This window comes from Corella eumyota, chromosome 2 (genome assembly GCF_963082875.1).
Source record: "Corella eumyota chromosome 2, kaCorEumy4.1, whole genome shotgun sequence".
Lineage (NCBI taxonomy): Eukaryota > Metazoa > Chordata > Ascidiacea > Phlebobranchia > Corellidae > Corella > Corella eumyota.
In genome coordinates, this window is record NC_137491.1 from 18,731,258 (window position 1) to 18,749,943 (window position 18,686).

The window sequence follows — 18,686 nt, forward strand, 5'->3', positions numbered from 1 at the left end:
ATTTTAAAATATTTGTTTTTACAAAATTTCTAGTTAAATTAAAATTTGAAATTAAAAAAATTAATTTATTATTCTTTTTTTAATAAATTTTAAATTTAAAAGACTAACATAAACATAATATAGTAAGTTCTGACTAATTTAAATTTTAAAAAATAACTTTTTGTATTATTTCTAGTCAAATTAAAAATATTTTCTTAATATTTTACACATTTTTGTGCCACTATTTAGGTCTGGTTTAAAAATAAGATCTAAATGTAACATTTAAAACCTGGTCATCATTATATTAATTTTTTGCATAAAAGTTTGTGATTTGTCATAATTAATCTGTCTTAATTCACAAACAGACTCTTCGTGACGTCATAATTGTTAGTTTTTTCCACGATTTACGTCTAGAAATTACTTTCACCATAAAAACGTGATCAAAAAATAAATTGCAAAAATTTTTTTCGGGATTTTTTTGGGATAAAATTTAATAAACAAAATTTAAAAAGTTGTTAGTAGTCGTACGTAAATAATTATGACATAAATTAAAATTTTTAACACGATATTTTATGAAAATTATTTTTATTTTTTTAAGGGGGTACTAAAATATTTTTAATATTTAAAAAAAAATTATTGTTTTTTTTTTAGGAAATTAAAAAATTATTTAAAAATAATTTAAAAGTTAATAACAGAATATTTTTGAAATTCTTGACCTTATGTTTGTGTTTAAAATAAATTTAAAAAGTGCAAGTGATAAGTTAGTAAATTTAAATAACGTTTTTACAATTATAAATCTATTTTTAACCTAGCTATATTAGATCCTAACTATATCAACCAAAAATTAAAAAATGCAAAAATAACAGAAAATTAAAAAAAAATACATGAAAAAAAAATTTTGTAACTTACAAAGTGCAGTATAATTTAAAGATGATAAATAGATTAATTATTTTTATTTCCTTTTTAGACATTAATTAGGTTTTATTACTTCAAAATTTTTGGTGTTTAAGTTTTTGAATGACTTTGGCATATGTCCATTATCGGCAATAAAAGTCAACTTGTGATTTATTACCTAATTAATTTATATTAATTTATTTATTTTTATGACATATATGTTAACCAAATTCGCCTAACCTAACGTTAGTATAAATTAATATATAACTAGTTTTATTTAATATTTATTACTATATTTTCAAAAACTTTTGTAAACTAATTTAAAATTTATTACCTTAGCAATTTTATATTTATTTTAAGTTTTTGACATATATTTAAACAAAGTTATGTTAAGAACTTTAAATTAGCTTAAACTGATATTTAAATAATTTTGTTTATTATTTAATATTATATTAATACATTAAAATTTGTAAACTGATTTTAAAGAGCTAATCTATAAATAAATAATGTATACAGCTGAAATAACATAACTGCCATAAGTTATATAATTGCATCTTAAAATATATACCTTACAATCTATTATAAATTTTTTGTCGAACTAATATAAGCAGTGTTTCAATATTTTTAACTTAACATTTAACACTAAAACTTGTTCAAAATGATTTAACTTATTAATAGTGACTTAAACGTTAATATATTAAACAATATGTCGTACTAGTTTTCTTGGTAAATTTAATAATAATTGAACTATAGTAAGAGCATCTGTTAAAATAAATGCCATTAAATAAGTTGTAATAAAAAACGTGGTATAATTAGAGATATTTCAAGTAAACTTTATTTCCATCTTGGAATTGGTTTATTTACAATGAAATATTGTTTAATTTTGTATTGGGTTCTAGAGATAAACATTATGTTTAGGGTTAATGAAACAAGTATTATCAAATGGTAAAATAAGATTTAAAATTTTTATTAAAAAAAATATTAACACAGTTGCTAATATATTATCTATTTTTATATGTATACAGTGCCGTTACATTTCAAGATCTTATATATCAATTTGTTGTTAATTTAAAAGCGAATTAATTTAAATTCAAGTTTTTTAAATTCAAAGAAATTAATGAGGTTACGTATATCACAACATTTTCGAATGATGTCATATTTTTACCGGTTCTAAAGTGCCAATCTACGTAATAAAACTCATCAAAACGTCATAATTTTGCGTAAACTAAATGTTTGTGAAACGTTTTATGTTGTAATCTTTTTATATTATTTTTTTGTATACATCTTTATCAATGATTTGGAAGGTTGAATTGAATGCGCTACCCAAACAAAGAGTAACATCAGTTACCTCAACCCATTCTCGAGTTGCCTTTAGCAGTTTGAAATATTATAAATTATACCCGCTCAATGGTTATGCTGTTGTGCTGGCTCACCAGGAGTTCATACCGTTTATAGCGCCTTACTCAGGGGCGCTACAGCATGAGAACAGTGGGGATTAAACCCACGACTCCATGTGTGGTGTAGCAAGTGTTCTTATCACTACACCACCATTATTTTGTTAATAATTTGACGTTATAATTTAGTAGAATTAAAATCATTTTTAAACTTCCCAAACGAACTGGACAGTTAAAGTTAACGCCGTATATCAAAGAGATCGTGATATGATACTGATAAAATTTGATAAAGAATAAAATAGACTTTACACGTAAAATAAGAACTAAAACTTTGCAATAGACATTTGCCTTGTTAAGTTTTATGTTTACATTTTTGAGTATGTGTATGTTATTTGTTTAATTCTGTAAAAGATAAAGTTTAACAATAAATATATCTTTAGGGTTCATTCTACAACAGAGTTATTTCTTTTCTTTATTATTTCGGCAAAGAATTTTTAAATTTAAAGTTTGTATTTTTAAATATTATTCAATTCTTGCAAAATAATTTTCATTTAACAAAAACACTAGTTCCGTGTTAAGAGGAAATTTAATTATGTTGTACCGAAAAACCACACGGGAAGTGGTGACGTCATTCTTCATAACTTTCCTGTGTAAATACGTCAGAGGGACTTTCTTCCGTACGTGCTTACATAACAAAAACATTTTATATTTATAGTAACAACATATGCTTATAAAATTTTGATAGATAAAAATATATTTTAATTTTTTCTTAAGTTTATAAGATATATTGCTTTTACTTTGTAAATCAAATTATCAATTTAAATGTAAATACAAAAAAATAAAAAATAAATTTACATTTTCCTTTAATTTTCCCTTTTCAAGTTTACTTTTTAGCTGTCCAAACCCAAATTTCTTCATTTTTTTAGTTGTTTTCAGTAGATAGAATTAAATTTTAATTGTCTAACCTTATTTAACTACTATGGCGAGCGGTAGCCGTTTTTACATTATGTCGGCGCGTCAAAAAAAAATATAAGAAATATAGAAGAAAAATTTGATAAAAATTAAAAAAGAGAAGAAAAGAAAATCAAAACCGAAACTTTGGGTTCTTAAGAAAATCCTAAACATCTAATTACTTACGTTTCTGATTGCCGAATAAGCAACCGAAAATCCAACTTCTCCTACTTCTAATTCATAAGTTACAGTTGCTGAATTAGACGCCGAGCCTTAAGAAATATAAATTTGAAATAGTCAGAGTTTCAAAAAATCCACTTACTTGTTATATGTGTTAATATGTTCTTGAGAGTCCCTTTTTAGCATTTGTATATACATTTTTGGGCAAAAAAAAACAACTTAGGCCGTATGTAAAAATTAAAAATTTAACCATGTGTTTTTTGTGCTTACCTTCTAGAGCAAACGATAAAATTGCCACTCTTAGTTGGCCAATAATAGCATTCAAACCAGCAAAATCATTCACAAAATAAACCCTTTCAGAAGTGTTAGTCCCTGTAGCTATTAGCTATAACATATTAAAGCAGAATGTTAAAGCTGTACAAGGCGTTGGTTAAAACAAATCGATGATTTGTACTTTCAAATAAGTTTTTATTTGAAAATCAGGTTTTTATATTTATTAAAATCCAAAAAACAATTCTATTAGAAACATTGCACTTACTTGTAACTCTGATAATCTAGCATTACCCACACCCACAGCAAACGTTGTAATACCTAAACTTCTAACATACCGAGCAGAAGCTGGCAAATCGTCTGGATCAGAAGATCTATAATTTAAAGTAAATTACTATTTCGTTAAAAAGTTTTGCTTAGGTTTAGTATGAGTGTATAAAAGGTTGTTGTAAGTTGATTAAACAATTTGTCGCAAATACTTGTTCTAAATACAATGTCCAAATATATAAAATAGGTAAATTTGTAATGTTAAATCGTTGATTTCGCTTGTGATAAAAAAAGTTTTTTTGTTGAGTGAAGTGTATATACTATCCAGGTGATTTTAAGTACCTTCCATCAGTTAGTAAAATAAGGACTTTTGATGTCCCGGGGTCGTTATAACGAGTTGAATCCATAAAATCGAAAACCGTTTTGTTTAAGGCAGCAGCAGTGTAGGTGGTGTGACCTTGTAACTCAATGTCGTCAACCGCGCTCTAAGTTAGATGTAAAAGTTAGTATCTTCTAGTAGTGTTTAAGGATTATTGTATTTTTAAATTGAATGTTGAATATATTGTAGATCCTTTTATGCGTTTAACTGTAATTTTTTACCTATTGAGTAACGTAAATGTTTTAAGTAAAGTAAATTAAATATCGGTTTGTAAAATAACTAGAACTTCCAAAAAAAAGTTAAACATGTTACTTATCTAAAATATGTAAATTTTATGTAAAAAGTTTTGTATAATAATCAAATCTCTGTTTTTAGTTTATTATATTTAAGTTGTTTTATAGTATTTTAATTTGATAAAAGTTGTTTTTTAGTGATTTGTACTTACATCAAATTGTGCAGTATTCCGAATACTCCCTAGCGGTATTTCAGTAACAAGAAATGTGTTTTCGTTAATAGGTCTAAAAAAACATACGTTAATACAATCACTTTAACATTACATTATATCCAATTAATATTATTACTTACAAATCTGGGTAATAATGCGAGTATTGCACAACTCCGATCTGAGTGTCACCACTCGCAATATCGAAACCATTTGCAACAGACGTTGTCCAATTTTTAACAAGCTCAAAATTAGATTCGCCAACTGAGCCAGAGCCATCAAGTAGAAATACAAGATCCAATGCAAAACGAGGGCATTCTGTAAGGTGGCAATTAATACTATTATTATTAAATACACATTTTACTACAAGGTTTTTTAAGGCACTTAAGAATATGTCGAAAAATTCAGGTTAAAAATTTGATTTAGTTTTTGAGTTATAAAAAATTATAAATTTGTTAAAATTACCAAGAGCTTGGGTTCGGGGTCCTGGTGTCCATGTTCTGCCATTATTATTGCTTCTATAACAATAACCCGGACTTAGTATTACTCCTGTACATACTTGTTGTTTGTTGGGTGCACATGTCTATAAAACATTTACGGGAATAAGTTTAAAGAGTTTGATAGCTTGTGTTTCATTTGTTACTTACAAAGTAATTATGAAAAATTGTAAACCCTGAAAGCGGTTAAAAACGTAAACTGTTGAAATATTTGATTTGTATAGTAAGATGTTGTTATGTGTTATATAAATAGAGTAAGATGTTGTATTTATTAAGATGTTGTATTGTGTTTTTTTATAGATAGATAAAAGCATTTGCATATAACAAATAATGAAAAAATGTGTCAGCTACTACCAGTTTTTTTCTAATAGCATTTACGTCTTGATGCTCAACACTTTTAATTGTTTAACTTACCGAAAGGCTTCCCGTGTCCGAACCTTTAACACTTATACCAAACGCGTCTCCCGCCGTTGGATTTGGCGGGAGAATCGAGTCACATGACCCTTGTTCCGCACCAGTAAACGACACTGGCGGACAAGCTAGAATATTCCCAGTAGCTAAAAAAATAAAATATACCCTGACCTTGCAATATAGAATAAGTATTGTTGTTTAAAAATTTAAATGTAGATCTATTACTTATGGATCACTTGTACTTCACGATTTTCAGAAAAACTTAGGACCGTTAAGTATAAGAGAAAATTAATAAAAACCCCAAAGTACAAGAGATAATTTCTAAAACTGTTAAGTACTAAAGTGTATCTTAAAACCTTAAAGTATAGGTGATCCATATTGTAATTAACACTATTCTTATCGCAAAGTTTTACCTAATACTTCGGACGGGTTTGCTCTCTGAAGTTCTGGCAAATTCATATCAATTTGTTTTGGTGCTCCAATTGTTAAACTTTAAAAATAAAACTGTTTTTTTGATAAATATCTTGAAGTAATGTAGAACAAATTAAATATGGATACAAAGAAAAAAATGAGTTTGTGGATTTTTTAATTTGTTGGTGCCAGAGTGTGTTAATACTTCAAAATATATGTTGATATTGCGTTATTTTATTAAAGTGTTAAAGCAATATTTAGTTTGTTTTATAAATGTTTGATTTAAAACTGTATTTGTCTAGTTTATCAAAGTTTATAGCCAATATTATTTTTTATGTAAGTAAGTTATATATGTATTGATGCTTTAATTAAAGTTATACGCAAACATATAAATTTTTAAATATTTATTATTAACACTGTTTCTTGGAAATAATAACATGTCCTAGAATAGATTTTTCGCAAGACCCAATTTTAGGATGTGTTCACATTAAATAAACGTAAAAATCGCCATATGACTCCTTCGAACTGATAGCAATATTATAGACTAAAATGAGTCATCTGCTGCACAGGAGACGCTACACTTTAAAGTTATTTAAAAAGTGTTGATTATAGTAAAATTCAATGCATAATATGCACAATTTGATATTAAGAAATTTCGCTTTTAATAGTTTTGTATGCCAGGGTGTTTTCGATCCTAAATTCACTTTTTGTTATAGAGATTTTTATTGTATAGTTTTTATTCAAATTACGTTAAGGCTATTTCAATTATTGAATACAATACTTGATTGTGTATAAATAACTTTCTATAGGGTTCAAATACTTCTGTCTATATTAGACACAAAATGTTATTTACAAATTAATAAATTTGATAACCAATTTTTTTGTTTTTATTTTTTTAAAGTTATTCATAAATGACCGTTTGATTTAAATTTTTTTTTATTATTACTTGAATTGTATGGAACAAAATAGTTTTAGTAAAAAAAACAATTCACCTGTTTCAAAAATTATTTAACCATTTTTAAACTTCTATTTTTTACCAAATTACGTTTTATTAAAATTTAAAAAATTTACCTTGGTTGTCCGTTTTCGCGGATCTGAAAATCGTACCCATAAAACGATGACGTCACATTTGGGGGTAAAATATTGGGGCCCCCGTTGAAAAGAGGAGGGTCGGTAACCGCATTAGATTGTAGATATTTCAACGTACCTTGATTGTCGGCCACATTATATCCCGATATTAAATTTGTCGTAAGCAAAAGTAGAAACACAACTTTGTGCATTTTACTTAAATATTTCTTTATCCAGAAATTTTTCGCTTTTTCTAACTTTTTATTTTTTTAAAAATCCTAATACAATTTAAGTAACTACAATAAATAACATCCTTTTTTAATACTTTTCTTACTTACATTTAAATAAGGTTTGCGAAGATGTAGACATTTTATTAACACCAGTTAGTTTTGATAATAATCACATTTTATTAACACCAGTTAGTTTTTTTTTTAATAATTTGATAATAAGTTTGATCTATCACTGAAAATACAGTAGAATTACATTACCAAAATACTACCAGAAATATTATGATAATAATACCGGTAATATTAATACTAACAATGTATCATATAATACCCTTAAATTTTTTATCCTAAAGCTTCCGTTGTAATAATCAGAATAAATTACCAGACTTCATATACTTATAGTTTACCCTAATAACTTGATTCGTCATATCATGTTTAAAGCTACGTTACCACGCAATTTATCTATAAAAATTCCATAATATTGTAATGTATTTACCATATTGAAAAACGCAAATTTATACACTGTTGTACTTGCTATACCAATACGGTATATATAATTTATGCGTAAATTTTTTTTAAATCCTACATATACCTTCGTTATAATGCACCTTAGAAGCAAATAGCCTTTTTTACAGCGAATGGCCCCTTTGAACTTTCTACATTAAATATACTTTTTTTATCTAATTTCTAATGCCGCCCGTTTGTTTTGAATAATTGTATAGTACATATTTATTAAGCCATGTTGTTGTATTAAACCCGACGTTAAGAAAGGAAATTGGTATAAGAAAGAAAACTGTGGGCGGCATTACGAAACTCATTAGCTGTATTACCAAATAACATATAAGGATAACTATATGTTGATACGAAGTATTTCAAAACATTGGTTTAAATTCAAATATTTTACGTTTCCTTAATCGTTATTAGTCATTAATTAGTTTCGTAATGCGATCTTTGATTGATTATTATTTTAAATAAAATTTTACTTGAATTACGTTGTGTGACGTGACCGTTTTAAAAAAAAGTTAGTTTTATTTATTTTTGTTGGGTCAAAGGCCATTTTAACATTTTTAACCCAGTTTAATTTTTGTTTAGGTGAGTTTTGTTAGTCTATTCTGGGTTTAAAGTAAAATGTATTTTTTCCAATTATATCCATGGTACTGTTTTCACTGTATTCATATTTAACAATTTTCTAGTTGTTTAGTTTTTTAGTATTTAAATTAAAATTTAAAATTAACAGCCGCGTGCGTAAAGCATTAGCGCAATTACGCAATAAGAAATGGAAAAAAAGAAAGCCCGTATGAGAAAATGTAAAATAAAAAGGTCAGAAATAAGATAAAGAAATAAAAACACTTTTGATCCTTATTACTTACGCTGGTAATTGACGAATAGGCGATCGAAAATCCAGTTTCGGCGATTTCTAATTCATGTGCTACGGTCGCTGAATTAGGTGCTGCACCTTTTTTTTAATAACACAAAATAATTTAGTCATAATTTAAACTAAAAAAAAGAAAACAGTATTTAAAAATCAAATTTATGGTAGGTTCATGCAAACACATTTTTGTTTTTTAAATAAAAATTGTAAAACTAGTTTTTTTTTTATTGTTTTCACCTTCAAGGGCGAATGTTAGAATTGCTCCTCTGAGTTTCGCTATGATGGCATCTAAATCGGTAAAATCCTTTACAGAATATACTCTTTCCATTGTGTTTGTACCCGTAGCTATTATCTGTAACACAAACGTGAAACGAATGAAAAGAAGTTTGTAAAGCGACTCAAATTAAAAACGCGATGATTACTTTTTATTTCCTTAAAGTTAAAATTCGTTGTGGTGGTAAAATAAAAAAAACAAATATAAGGTTTTTAAGAATTGGACATAGACAAGGGCAAATGTATATGCATATTTTTTTTAAATTTGTGTGACTTTATATTGTTAAAAGAAATGTTTGTTATTATTCTTAATATATTTAAATACCTTTAATTCTGCTATGTTAGCATTTCCAACACCCACAGCAAACGTTGTTATACCTAGACTTCTTACGTATCTGGCCGAGTTTGGTAATTTATAGTGATCAGAAGATCTTGAATTTAAAACAATATTAACATTTTGTTTAGTAAAGGCTAACCAATATAACGGCTCAGTGTGTATAAAGTATATATTTGTGAATTTTTAAAATTAAAAAAAATTTAAACAAAATGTATTTAAAACTCAAAAAATATCAAAAAGGAACAAACTGTCCATCTGTTAGTAAAATAAGGACTTTAGATGTTTTAAGACTGTTGTAGCGAGCTGAACTTTTAAAATCGGAAACTGTTTTCTTTATTGCTTTTCCAGTATAAGTAGACCAACCACTTTGATATATGATATTGTCAACCGCTTTCTATAACATTTTTTTAATTGTTTTAATTGTCATTGGGCTTTAATTTCTAGCATGTATAGTGTTAAGAACACTTGTCACACCATATGAGATTGTTGGTTCGATCTCCTGCTCTCATGCTGTACCGCCCTTGAGTAATGCGCTTTAAATGATATAAACTTCTGCTGAGCCAGCACGATTATAAATCTATAACATCCCAAACTGCCACATGCAACTCAAGACTGGGTCAGGGTAACTGATGTTACTCTATGTTTAAGTCGCGCATTCGACCTTCCCACATAAGGATATATATAAAAAAAAAAAAAAAATTTGTTTAAAATACTCACATTAAAATTTGCATGATTTCGAATACTACCTAATGGTATTTCCGTATTTATTCTAAAAAAACAAATAATATTTATATATCTTTAGTATTTTTTCTGCAAAATAAATTTTTTTTGGATTTACTAACTAATAAAATATAAAAAGGCAATGTGTTACTTTAATTTTTGGTCTTTTCAAATAAATTTGTGACATGAAAGAAACTGCTAAAAGTTACGAAATAGCATTTAAACATGAGTTAAAAAACATTTTTCAACTTAAAAAAACATTTACTTACTCGCTGTGAGAGGAATATTGTACAACACCTATTTGAGTATTTCCATTAGAAATTTCAAAACCATTGGCGACAGTTTTTGTCCATTGTTTAAGAATGTCAAAATCGGAGCGACCAACCGAGCCAGAGCCATCAAGTAAAAATATAAGATCCAGAGCAACACCGGGACATCCTGTAAAATAAAAACAAAGTTAAATGAATTAATAAAAATATAAAGAATCTTTGTTTTAGGGGACATCCACCAACTTTCGCTTTTAGACCTTTTCTTTAGGCAAATATTTTTTAAAAACTAAAAATGCCAGCTGTTTTTTTATAAACAATTCAGAAATAAAAGCACATATTTTAGGGTTTGTTAAATAAAAAAAAACTTTTATATTAAATCAGCTGATTTTTTATAAATAGGCTCAAAGTTTATAGGTAATAAACAATTGGTTAATAATAGTAAAACACAAGGCATGTTAACTTTTTAAGGCATACATACTTAAGTCTTGGGTTTGAGGTCCCGGTGTCCATGTTCTGCCATTATTATTGCTTCTATAACAATAACCCGGACTTAGTACTACTCCTGTACATACTTGTTGTTTGTTGGGTGCACATACCTGTAAAAAAACAAAATTAAACATTAATGTTTAAAAATAGAATAATTTTCTGTATAAATAACTGACTACTTTGCAAAAATGGCTATTAAAAATTCAAGAAAACAAATTTTAAATTAATATTTTAGTTTAATTGTGTGTTTATTAGTAGTTTGTATTACTTGTTTTGAAAATTTGTTGTTTGATTTTAAACCTAAATTACAGTTTAAGCCTAAATTATGTTTTATTAAAAAAATATGATAGCCTTTTAACAAATACAAAGAACTATAGGCAAAATATAAACAAACCAACTTAAACAAAGTAGAATTTAAAAAAATGAACATACCGAAAGCTTTCCAGTATTCGAACCTTTAACACTTATACCAAACGCGTCTCCCGGCGTTGGATTTGGCGGGAGAATCGAGTCACATGACCCTTGTTTCGCACCAGTGAACGAAACTGCCGGGCAGGCCAATATGTTGCCAGTAGCTAAATTTGCAAAAACAACAATGAAGTTAGAATAATATTTAATTTTTTTTGGTCAAGTATAAACTATAATGTATTTTACCAGTACCATAGGTATTTTGACATAGTTTTGTTTATATAGTACGTATGTTAAACAATAGTAAAATTGAATTTGCAAGTGTGCGTATATAAAACCTACCTAATATTTCGGCTGAATTTCGTGACTGACGAGGTTGCGTATTCATATCAATTTGTTTAGGCGCTCCGATTGTAAATCTATAAGATTTAGATTTTTAATGTTCTATTTAAAAATAGTAAGGGTTGTATTAGCTAACAATCTATGATCAATATGATTAACTGTTAAAAATATTTTTTTTTTATTAAACCATATTTATCAATATAGGTCTTACAGTCTAGATCTTTCATTCCATAAAATACATAGAGTACAGTAGATAATTATCTGGCTAAAACACTCGAGGTAACTTATAAAGAGTAGAAAGTATAATAACTGCACAGCATATCGAGTATTTTTTGTTTATTTAAATATTATATAAAAACAAATAATATCATATTCTAACATTTGTTACAACTTAATATTTCATATCTTACTCCTTTTGTCCATTCTTTTGAATCAGCAAATCATATCCAAAAAACGATGACGTCACATTTTGGGGTAATACTTTGGGGCCTCCTTTTAAAAGGGGTGGGTCGGTGATCAAACTGGATTGTAGATATCGTAGCGTACTTGGTCTTTTGTCCACCAAACCAGTTATTAATTCGGTCGTTAGCAAAAGTAGAATTGTAACTTTGTACATTTTACTTAGCTTAAAATTCTTTGATTCACTTTTCTAAATTTTAGTCAGTATTTTTCGTTTAGTTGTCTAAAGATATTTTATCGTCATTTTAATATTAAATTATAAAATTTTCGAATACTTAAATAAAATTAAACACCACTAATTTAACTCTATCGTTATCAGTATTTTTTAAAGTAATTTTAGACATTTTAAAGTTAAATTCCCTTTTTTGTTTTCAAAACATCTACTCTAAAGTTATAATACAAAAAGGTAGCGTCAGATTTCCTGCAATTGAACATTCTGGATAGTCCTGCTAACTATAGTCAAACACAATCTCTTATTTTACCCTATTTGGTAACAAGGCAACATTTTAGTTTCACATCTATTATGTGATCATTCTAGCATTACTTTGTTCTTCTATGTTAAATTTTTAGTCAGCTATTGTATTATTGAAACTTTCCAAGTAAAGCTGAGGTTGTTTTTTATAATAATTTTGGTCTTTAAAATCTTTTTAATCAAATTTGTAATTATATGTAAATTTTTATTTTATCTGAAAGGCCTAAATCAAAAATAAATGGTACGTAGCCTAACTTTTACGATTTTATATTTGTTACATGAACACAAAACATTATGATGAAAAAACAATATTTTTGATCCACGATTTTACCTGTTTTTACCAACTTTATAAATTTAAAACACGAATTTAATTTGTTATAATAATGTAATAACACCCTTAATTTAAAGAGTAACAAAGAATCACCCGCAAATCAATTATAGAAGCTTTGAAAAGGCAAAGTTTTGTTAGATATTCGTCCTGGCATATGATAAACATGTCGTCGGGTCTATAACATCCTAAATTTTTCAAACAGTTAAAACATAACATGTGGTAGTTTAAATACAGTTTGTGTTTTGTTGACTGTGCAGATTAGGTATAAGATATTTTGGATAAAAGAACTTACTTATAATATATGTTGTAGTATTGTAGGCTTGAATTTTGTTCAGTTTAAGTCGTTGAACTCTTGTATGTTGTATTCTTGAAAGCACAATTTACATGTAATAGCTGTTTAAATGTGATACTTAATAAATGCATTTCCTTACCTTTTGATTGGATGCAGTAGTTAAATTTATTAAAACAGCTACTCTTATCTGTCTAATTACGCTTGCGACGTTTAAAGCGCTTTTGTCGTAAAACTCTTTCGCGTACAGAACGATAGAAAAATAGAAAAGAAATAAGGAAATAAAGATTTTAAATTTATTTGATACTTACGTTTTTTAATGGTGAATAGGTGGCGGAGAACCCGACTTCACCTACTTCTAATTCAAAAGTAACTGTTGTTGAATCAGATGCTGAACCTTAAGAATTGATTAGCAAAATTTCAGTTTTTTTTTATGTGGGGGCAGAAATTAAAAGTCAAGCAGTCAAATACATGACTTTTAGTCAAGTATATTATCATAAAGTTTAAGTTATGGTATAATTTTTTATAATACCAATGTTTTTTCAATGATGATTATTGGCAAAAAATTGCACATTTTTCCGGTTTTTAAAAGTTATGTTTTACCTTCAAGAACAAACGATTGAATAGCGCCTCTAAGTTGGCCTATAATGTCGTCCAAACCAGCAAAATCTTCCACAAAATAAACCCTCTTCGAAGAACTTGTCCCAGTCGCTATTAACTAATTAAAGGTAACAGAGTTAACAACGTAGAGAAATAACAAATAGGCCTGTCATAAATTTAAACACCTGGACAAGTAACATTTTTTAAGTTTGTTCTTCTTCAATACAAAGGGGTAGTTATTATAGAAATTTGCTTAAACTGTTTTTTTGTTATTATTAGTTACTGTCGTGATGTTAAACACTATTTGTAAGTACCTGTAGTTCTGGCCGAAAAGCACCCTTAATGCCCACTGCAAAAATTGTGATTCCGAGATCTCTAACATATTTGGCATTTCTTTCCAGATGACTTGAATCAGTAGCCCTTTAAATGTAAATTGTTAAAATTGTGTGTTAGTTTTGCTTAAATGTATAGACAGTTGTTGTAATAACCGAGTATATATATATATATATATATATATATTGTGAAGTTATATAGCATCACAAAATTGTTTTTTAGTTGTAAATTTTAATTTAAAAAAAAAATATATATTAAAAAAAAAAACTTAAATTTTAAATTTTTTTGCAAATCATAAGTTTAAAAGACTAATATATAAAGTTGAAAACATAAAAGTTTTTAATACCCCCCATCAGTAAGTAAAATGAGTACTTTAGATATTTCAGGATCGTTAAAGCGAGTTGAACTTTTAAAATCTTCAACTGTTTTTTGTAATGCTGCCGCTGTAAAAGTTGATCCGCTTTGTAGTTTTATACCATTAATAGCTGTCTGTTAAAACATAATAACATTCTGTTATGTAAAACAGTCCATTAAAAGTCATTATAGATTTATGCAATTTTTATTTTAATGTTGATCTATTATTTTGAAAAAAATTTTGCCTTTTAAGTTATTTTTTATTCTTTTGATTTTATTTTATTAATGGGTTTATTAAAAGTTTGTTTATTTTAAACTTTTAAGTTATCCTACTGCACTAACAGTTTTTTTTATCAATTGATTATGCTTCCGAAAAATTGAGATTAACATTTACTTTAAAAGTATTCTGACATAAAAACATAATATTTTTAAATTATTTTAACAGTTTTAATTTTAGAAAATATATTTTTTTTAAATTATCCAAGTACTTACATTTAATTCAGCATGATTGCGAATACTTCCCAAAGATATCTCGGTAATCAAATCTTTGCTGTTGGGTCAAAAAAAAGTTGTGTTAGTAATAATATTAGTTATACTTTTACTTTTTAATTTTGGTGTAAACGTTTGCTTACAAATATTGGTTGTAAGTTGAATATTGTACAACTCCGATCTGAGTGTGTCCACTCGCAATATCAAAACCATCTGCGACAGACGTTATCCAATTTTTAACAAGCTCAAAATTAGCTGCACCAATTGAACTAGATCCATCGAGTAAAAATACAAGATCCAAACCAACGCTAGTAGGGCATACTATAAAAATTACGAATTAAAAAAAAAAATTTTATTAAAGATGCAAAACTTTTCGACAATTTAAATACTTTTTTAAATATCTAATTTGTCAATTTGATACTACGTTTTTTACTTATATTTAATTGGTATTTGAATTTTTTTTTTTAAATAAATTTTGAACTGTTAAAAGTAATATGTGAGTATTAGAAATATTTCAAAACATATTTTAATTGCTATTTGTATAGGGTCAACAATTATTTTTTATTAATAATGTGTAGATGACCAAAACAAAACAATATTCTTTGAAATATTTGTTACCAAGAGCTTGGGTCCGCGGTTCTGGTGACCATGTTTTACCATTGTTATTGCTTTTATAACAATAACCCGGACTTCTATTGACTCTCGTACATCTTTGCTTGTTTGGAGAACACGCCTAGTTTTAAAATAAAAAATATGTAAATGGTACGAATTAACGTTTAAAAAACGATTCGCTAAAAATGAGGTCACATTTTTAGAGCAATTATTAGGTACAAGTCATAATCTTCGTTTTTTTGCAACACTTGACGAGTTGCGTGGCATTTTTAAAACCTAACGTATTGTTAAACAATCGTTAAGAATATCTCGCACGAAAACCGAAACATTTTTGATTACTTTAAAGCTGTGTTAAGTATTTAAAAAATTGCGCAATAACTAAACGAACCCGGAGGTGAAGTTTACGCATTGCCAAACATGGAAAATTTTTGTTATTAAATGCCCTAAAGTACTACATTTACGCAGGATTATATTGATGTAATTATAAATGTGTTAAACCGGTTAAAAATAGATCGTAACAATACACAAATATACACGAAAGTATTATTATCGCTTGAAATTTTTTGGTTGATTCGCTAATTCTAATATATTTGTAAAAACGATTCGCTAATTTAAAAAAACGATTCGCGTTTAGCGAATAGCGACCCTAGATAAAGAAAAGAAAATACTGTTTGCGACATTTACTTGTTTTAAACAGACACAAATTTTTTAACTTACTAAAAGCCTTCCAGTATTCGAACCTTTAACACTTATACCAAACGCGTCTCCTGCTGTTGGATTTGGCGGGAGAATCGAGTCACATGACCCTTGTTTCGCACCAGTAAACAACACTGCCGGGCAGTCCAATATGTTGCCAGTAGCTAAAATAAAAACATGCAAAATATAATATAAAACAGGTTATTTGTTAATTTGATGTATAAATTTCCGTTTATTTGTTTCCATTATAAAACAATTGATGATGCATCAACATGTCGTTGTAGCTAATATTTTACAACACAATAGATAAGGCATTTCGATTTTTAGACTATTAGCACAACAAGGAAATAACCTTATTTTAAACTTACAAACTTCCTTAAAAATATTAAAAACTTATTTTAAACCCATAAGCTTCGTTGAAATATTTAATAAATGCGATATAGAACCGTGAATATGACTTGAAACATTTACTTTACTTAAAGAAAAATTATGTGTTAAAAATATTTACCTAAAGCTTCGGGAAAGTTCTCAATTTGAAGTTCTGGCGTACTTAAATTAATCTGTTTTGGTGCTCCAATTATAAAGCTAAAACGTAAAACTTGTTTTTAAATTAAGTAATGGCTTAGAAATTGGCCATTATTGAAGTATGTTAACTCTAAGTAGACCAAATTTTTTGGTTGTTTGTTTTGAAAATATGTTGTTATTAAATCGTTTTATTGAAGAACAAGGTCAATAAACAGTTTTAACTAAATTGTGTTTTGTCGATGGGAATACAGATTTTAAACTTTATTTAAAACATAAAACACCAATTTAAATGTGCTTGTTAGTTTGTTAGTTGGTTTTTGTTATCTAGTTTTTGTTAATTTAAGGACATCTGAGTTCAAACTTATATTAGTAATGCCTTATCTGAAAATAACAATGTATTTATGCAAAGTGGCAAACTAATTCATCTTTTGTTATATGAAACTTCATTTAAAGAATTACTCATTCTGTATACGTCAATTGAGCATTCAATATTGCGCAAGATGTATTATGTTAAACTTTTAAAATATTTTATTAAGTTATTCAACTATTGTGTTTAGTAGAAACAAACTGTTAAATTTTCAATGGTAATTGTCTATTGAAATATAATTTAAGAACTATTGAATTAGAATGACCGTTTCAATAACAACACACTATGATACTTAATTTGTAAAAAAAGCAAAATAATTCTATTGAAAAAATAAATTCACCCTTTTAAACTTATTTTCTTTTAAACTGTATTTAATTTATTTAAAAACTGAAAACTATTATAGTAAAATTAACAATGTTACCTTTGTTCATTTTTTCGTATCAGAAATTCATACCCGAAAAACGATGGGGTCACATTAGGAGGTAAAACTTTGGGGCCCCATTTTAAAAGGGGTGGGTCGGTAACTAAACTGGATTGTAGATATCGTAACGTACTTGGTCTTTTGTCCACCAAACCAATTATTAATTTGGTCGTCAGCAAAAGTAGAATTGTAACTTTGTACATTTTACTTTAATGTTTGATAGATTTCTTATTTGAACAAACTAAACAACTTTCTATATATTTAAATTTTAAAGCATATATATTTTTAAAAGATGTCGGGATATCTCTATTTTATAAAAGTTTATAATTTTCAAAAGCGCACAAATTTTAAAAACAGTATTTATCAAGACCACTTTAATATAAAATAAAAAATGAAGCTCAAATAGCATCCTATAAGATACTATCGCTTTTCTACGATACTATAAAATACTCTACCACTACTTTAACTTTTTAGATATAATTATGAACTTTGTTCTTAACACTTTTGTATCATGTTGTAATAATAATAATGCAACCGTTTTTATTGCCTTATATAATGTTTGCTCTGAAGAGTTCATTCGTTCTGTTGTTTAAAACTATACTGGCAGTTTTCATTGAAATCCCACAATACGATACCATATTAATACCCTAATGGCCAATTTATAAATTTTTACTGTTGTTTAGTATACCAATTACGATCGGTATCTTATATACTTAGCCTACATAAAAATAGACTACTAGTTAAGGTTTAGGTTAACCAACAGGCTACCTTAAACCAAACTTACATTACGTTTGGCAACCAGGCCTTAGAACCACCTTAATATTTCTTTGATTATTTTCATTTTAAAATTTTACTTCAATTTAATTAACGTTACAGATTTAAAAAAACTTATTGGATTTTTAAAAACTACTTCATAAAGGTAATGGGAATAATTTTCGTGAAAATTAATATTGCTTAACGTTATTTTGGTAATTTAATTGGTCGCAAGTTCTGTCGTCGTATCGTTTAGGGTTATAAATATCGTGCAAATTAGTATTTTTATTTTTAAACATTTTTATTTTCATTACTTACAATTTTGGAATCTTGTTTTTATTAAATTCGCATTTCTTTTTTTGAGTGAAAAAGTTAGAAATGAAAGAAAGTAGAAAAAAAATAAAATAA

General features: G+C 27.1%; 2 protein-coding genes across 5 annotated transcripts in view; both read right to left on the reverse strand.

Moving 5' to 3' along the window:
• The window catches only part of LOC145743554 (integrin alpha-1-like), a 47,227-nt gene that overhangs the window by 26,118 nt on the left and 2,423 nt on the right, over positions 1-18,686 (reverse strand). Inside the window, exons 1-10 of one of the 3 annotated variants that reach the window (XM_082561545.1) lie at positions 7,147-7,404; positions 6,078-6,154; positions 5,668-5,810; positions 5,222-5,339; positions 4,900-5,074; positions 4,760-4,832; positions 4,278-4,420; positions 3,937-4,042; positions 3,669-3,783; positions 3,405-3,490 (exon numbers count right to left, since the gene is read on the reverse strand). The exons of 1 other annotated variant lie outside the window; for it this stretch is intronic. In XM_082561545.1, the coding sequence (XP_082417671.1) occupies positions 3,405-3,490; positions 3,669-3,783; positions 3,937-4,042; positions 4,278-4,420; positions 4,760-4,832; positions 4,900-5,074; positions 5,222-5,339; positions 5,668-5,810; positions 6,078-6,154; positions 7,147-7,355 (1,245 nt within the window). In that variant the 5' untranslated portion in view covers positions 7,356-7,404. Of the gene's footprint in view, positions 1-3,404; positions 3,491-3,668; positions 3,784-3,936; positions 4,043-4,277; positions 4,421-4,759; positions 4,833-4,899; positions 5,075-5,221; positions 5,340-5,667; positions 5,811-6,077; positions 6,155-7,146; positions 7,405-8,740; positions 8,827-8,979; positions 9,095-9,340; positions 9,447-9,600; positions 9,747-10,069; positions 10,122-10,341; positions 10,511-10,819; positions 10,938-11,259; positions 11,403-11,577; positions 11,655-11,987; positions 12,256-18,686 lie in introns of those variants that run through there. One more of the 3 variants, XM_082561546.1, reaches the window with a different exon arrangement.
• LOC145743555 (integrin alpha-1-like) lies at positions 12,382-18,675 on the reverse strand. 2 transcript variants are annotated; one of them, XM_082561550.1, is made up of 12 exons: positions 17,526-18,675; positions 16,721-16,797; positions 16,234-16,376; positions 15,523-15,637; positions 15,048-15,225; positions 14,908-14,965; positions 14,408-14,550; positions 14,043-14,148; positions 13,732-13,846; positions 13,440-13,525; positions 13,132-13,205; positions 12,382-13,024 (listed from the first exon to the last, which is right to left on the reverse strand). In XM_082561550.1, the coding sequence occupies exons 1-11, from the start codon at positions 17,726-17,728 to the stop codon at positions 13,176-13,178; spliced, it is 1,254 nt and encodes a 417-aa protein (XP_082417676.1). In that variant the 5' UTR covers positions 17,729-18,675; the 3' UTR covers positions 12,382-13,024; positions 13,132-13,175. The 2 variants fall into 2 exon arrangements, with proteins under 2 accessions (XP_082417676.1, XP_082417675.1); XM_082561549.1 differs by having other exon boundaries at positions 13,132-13,232.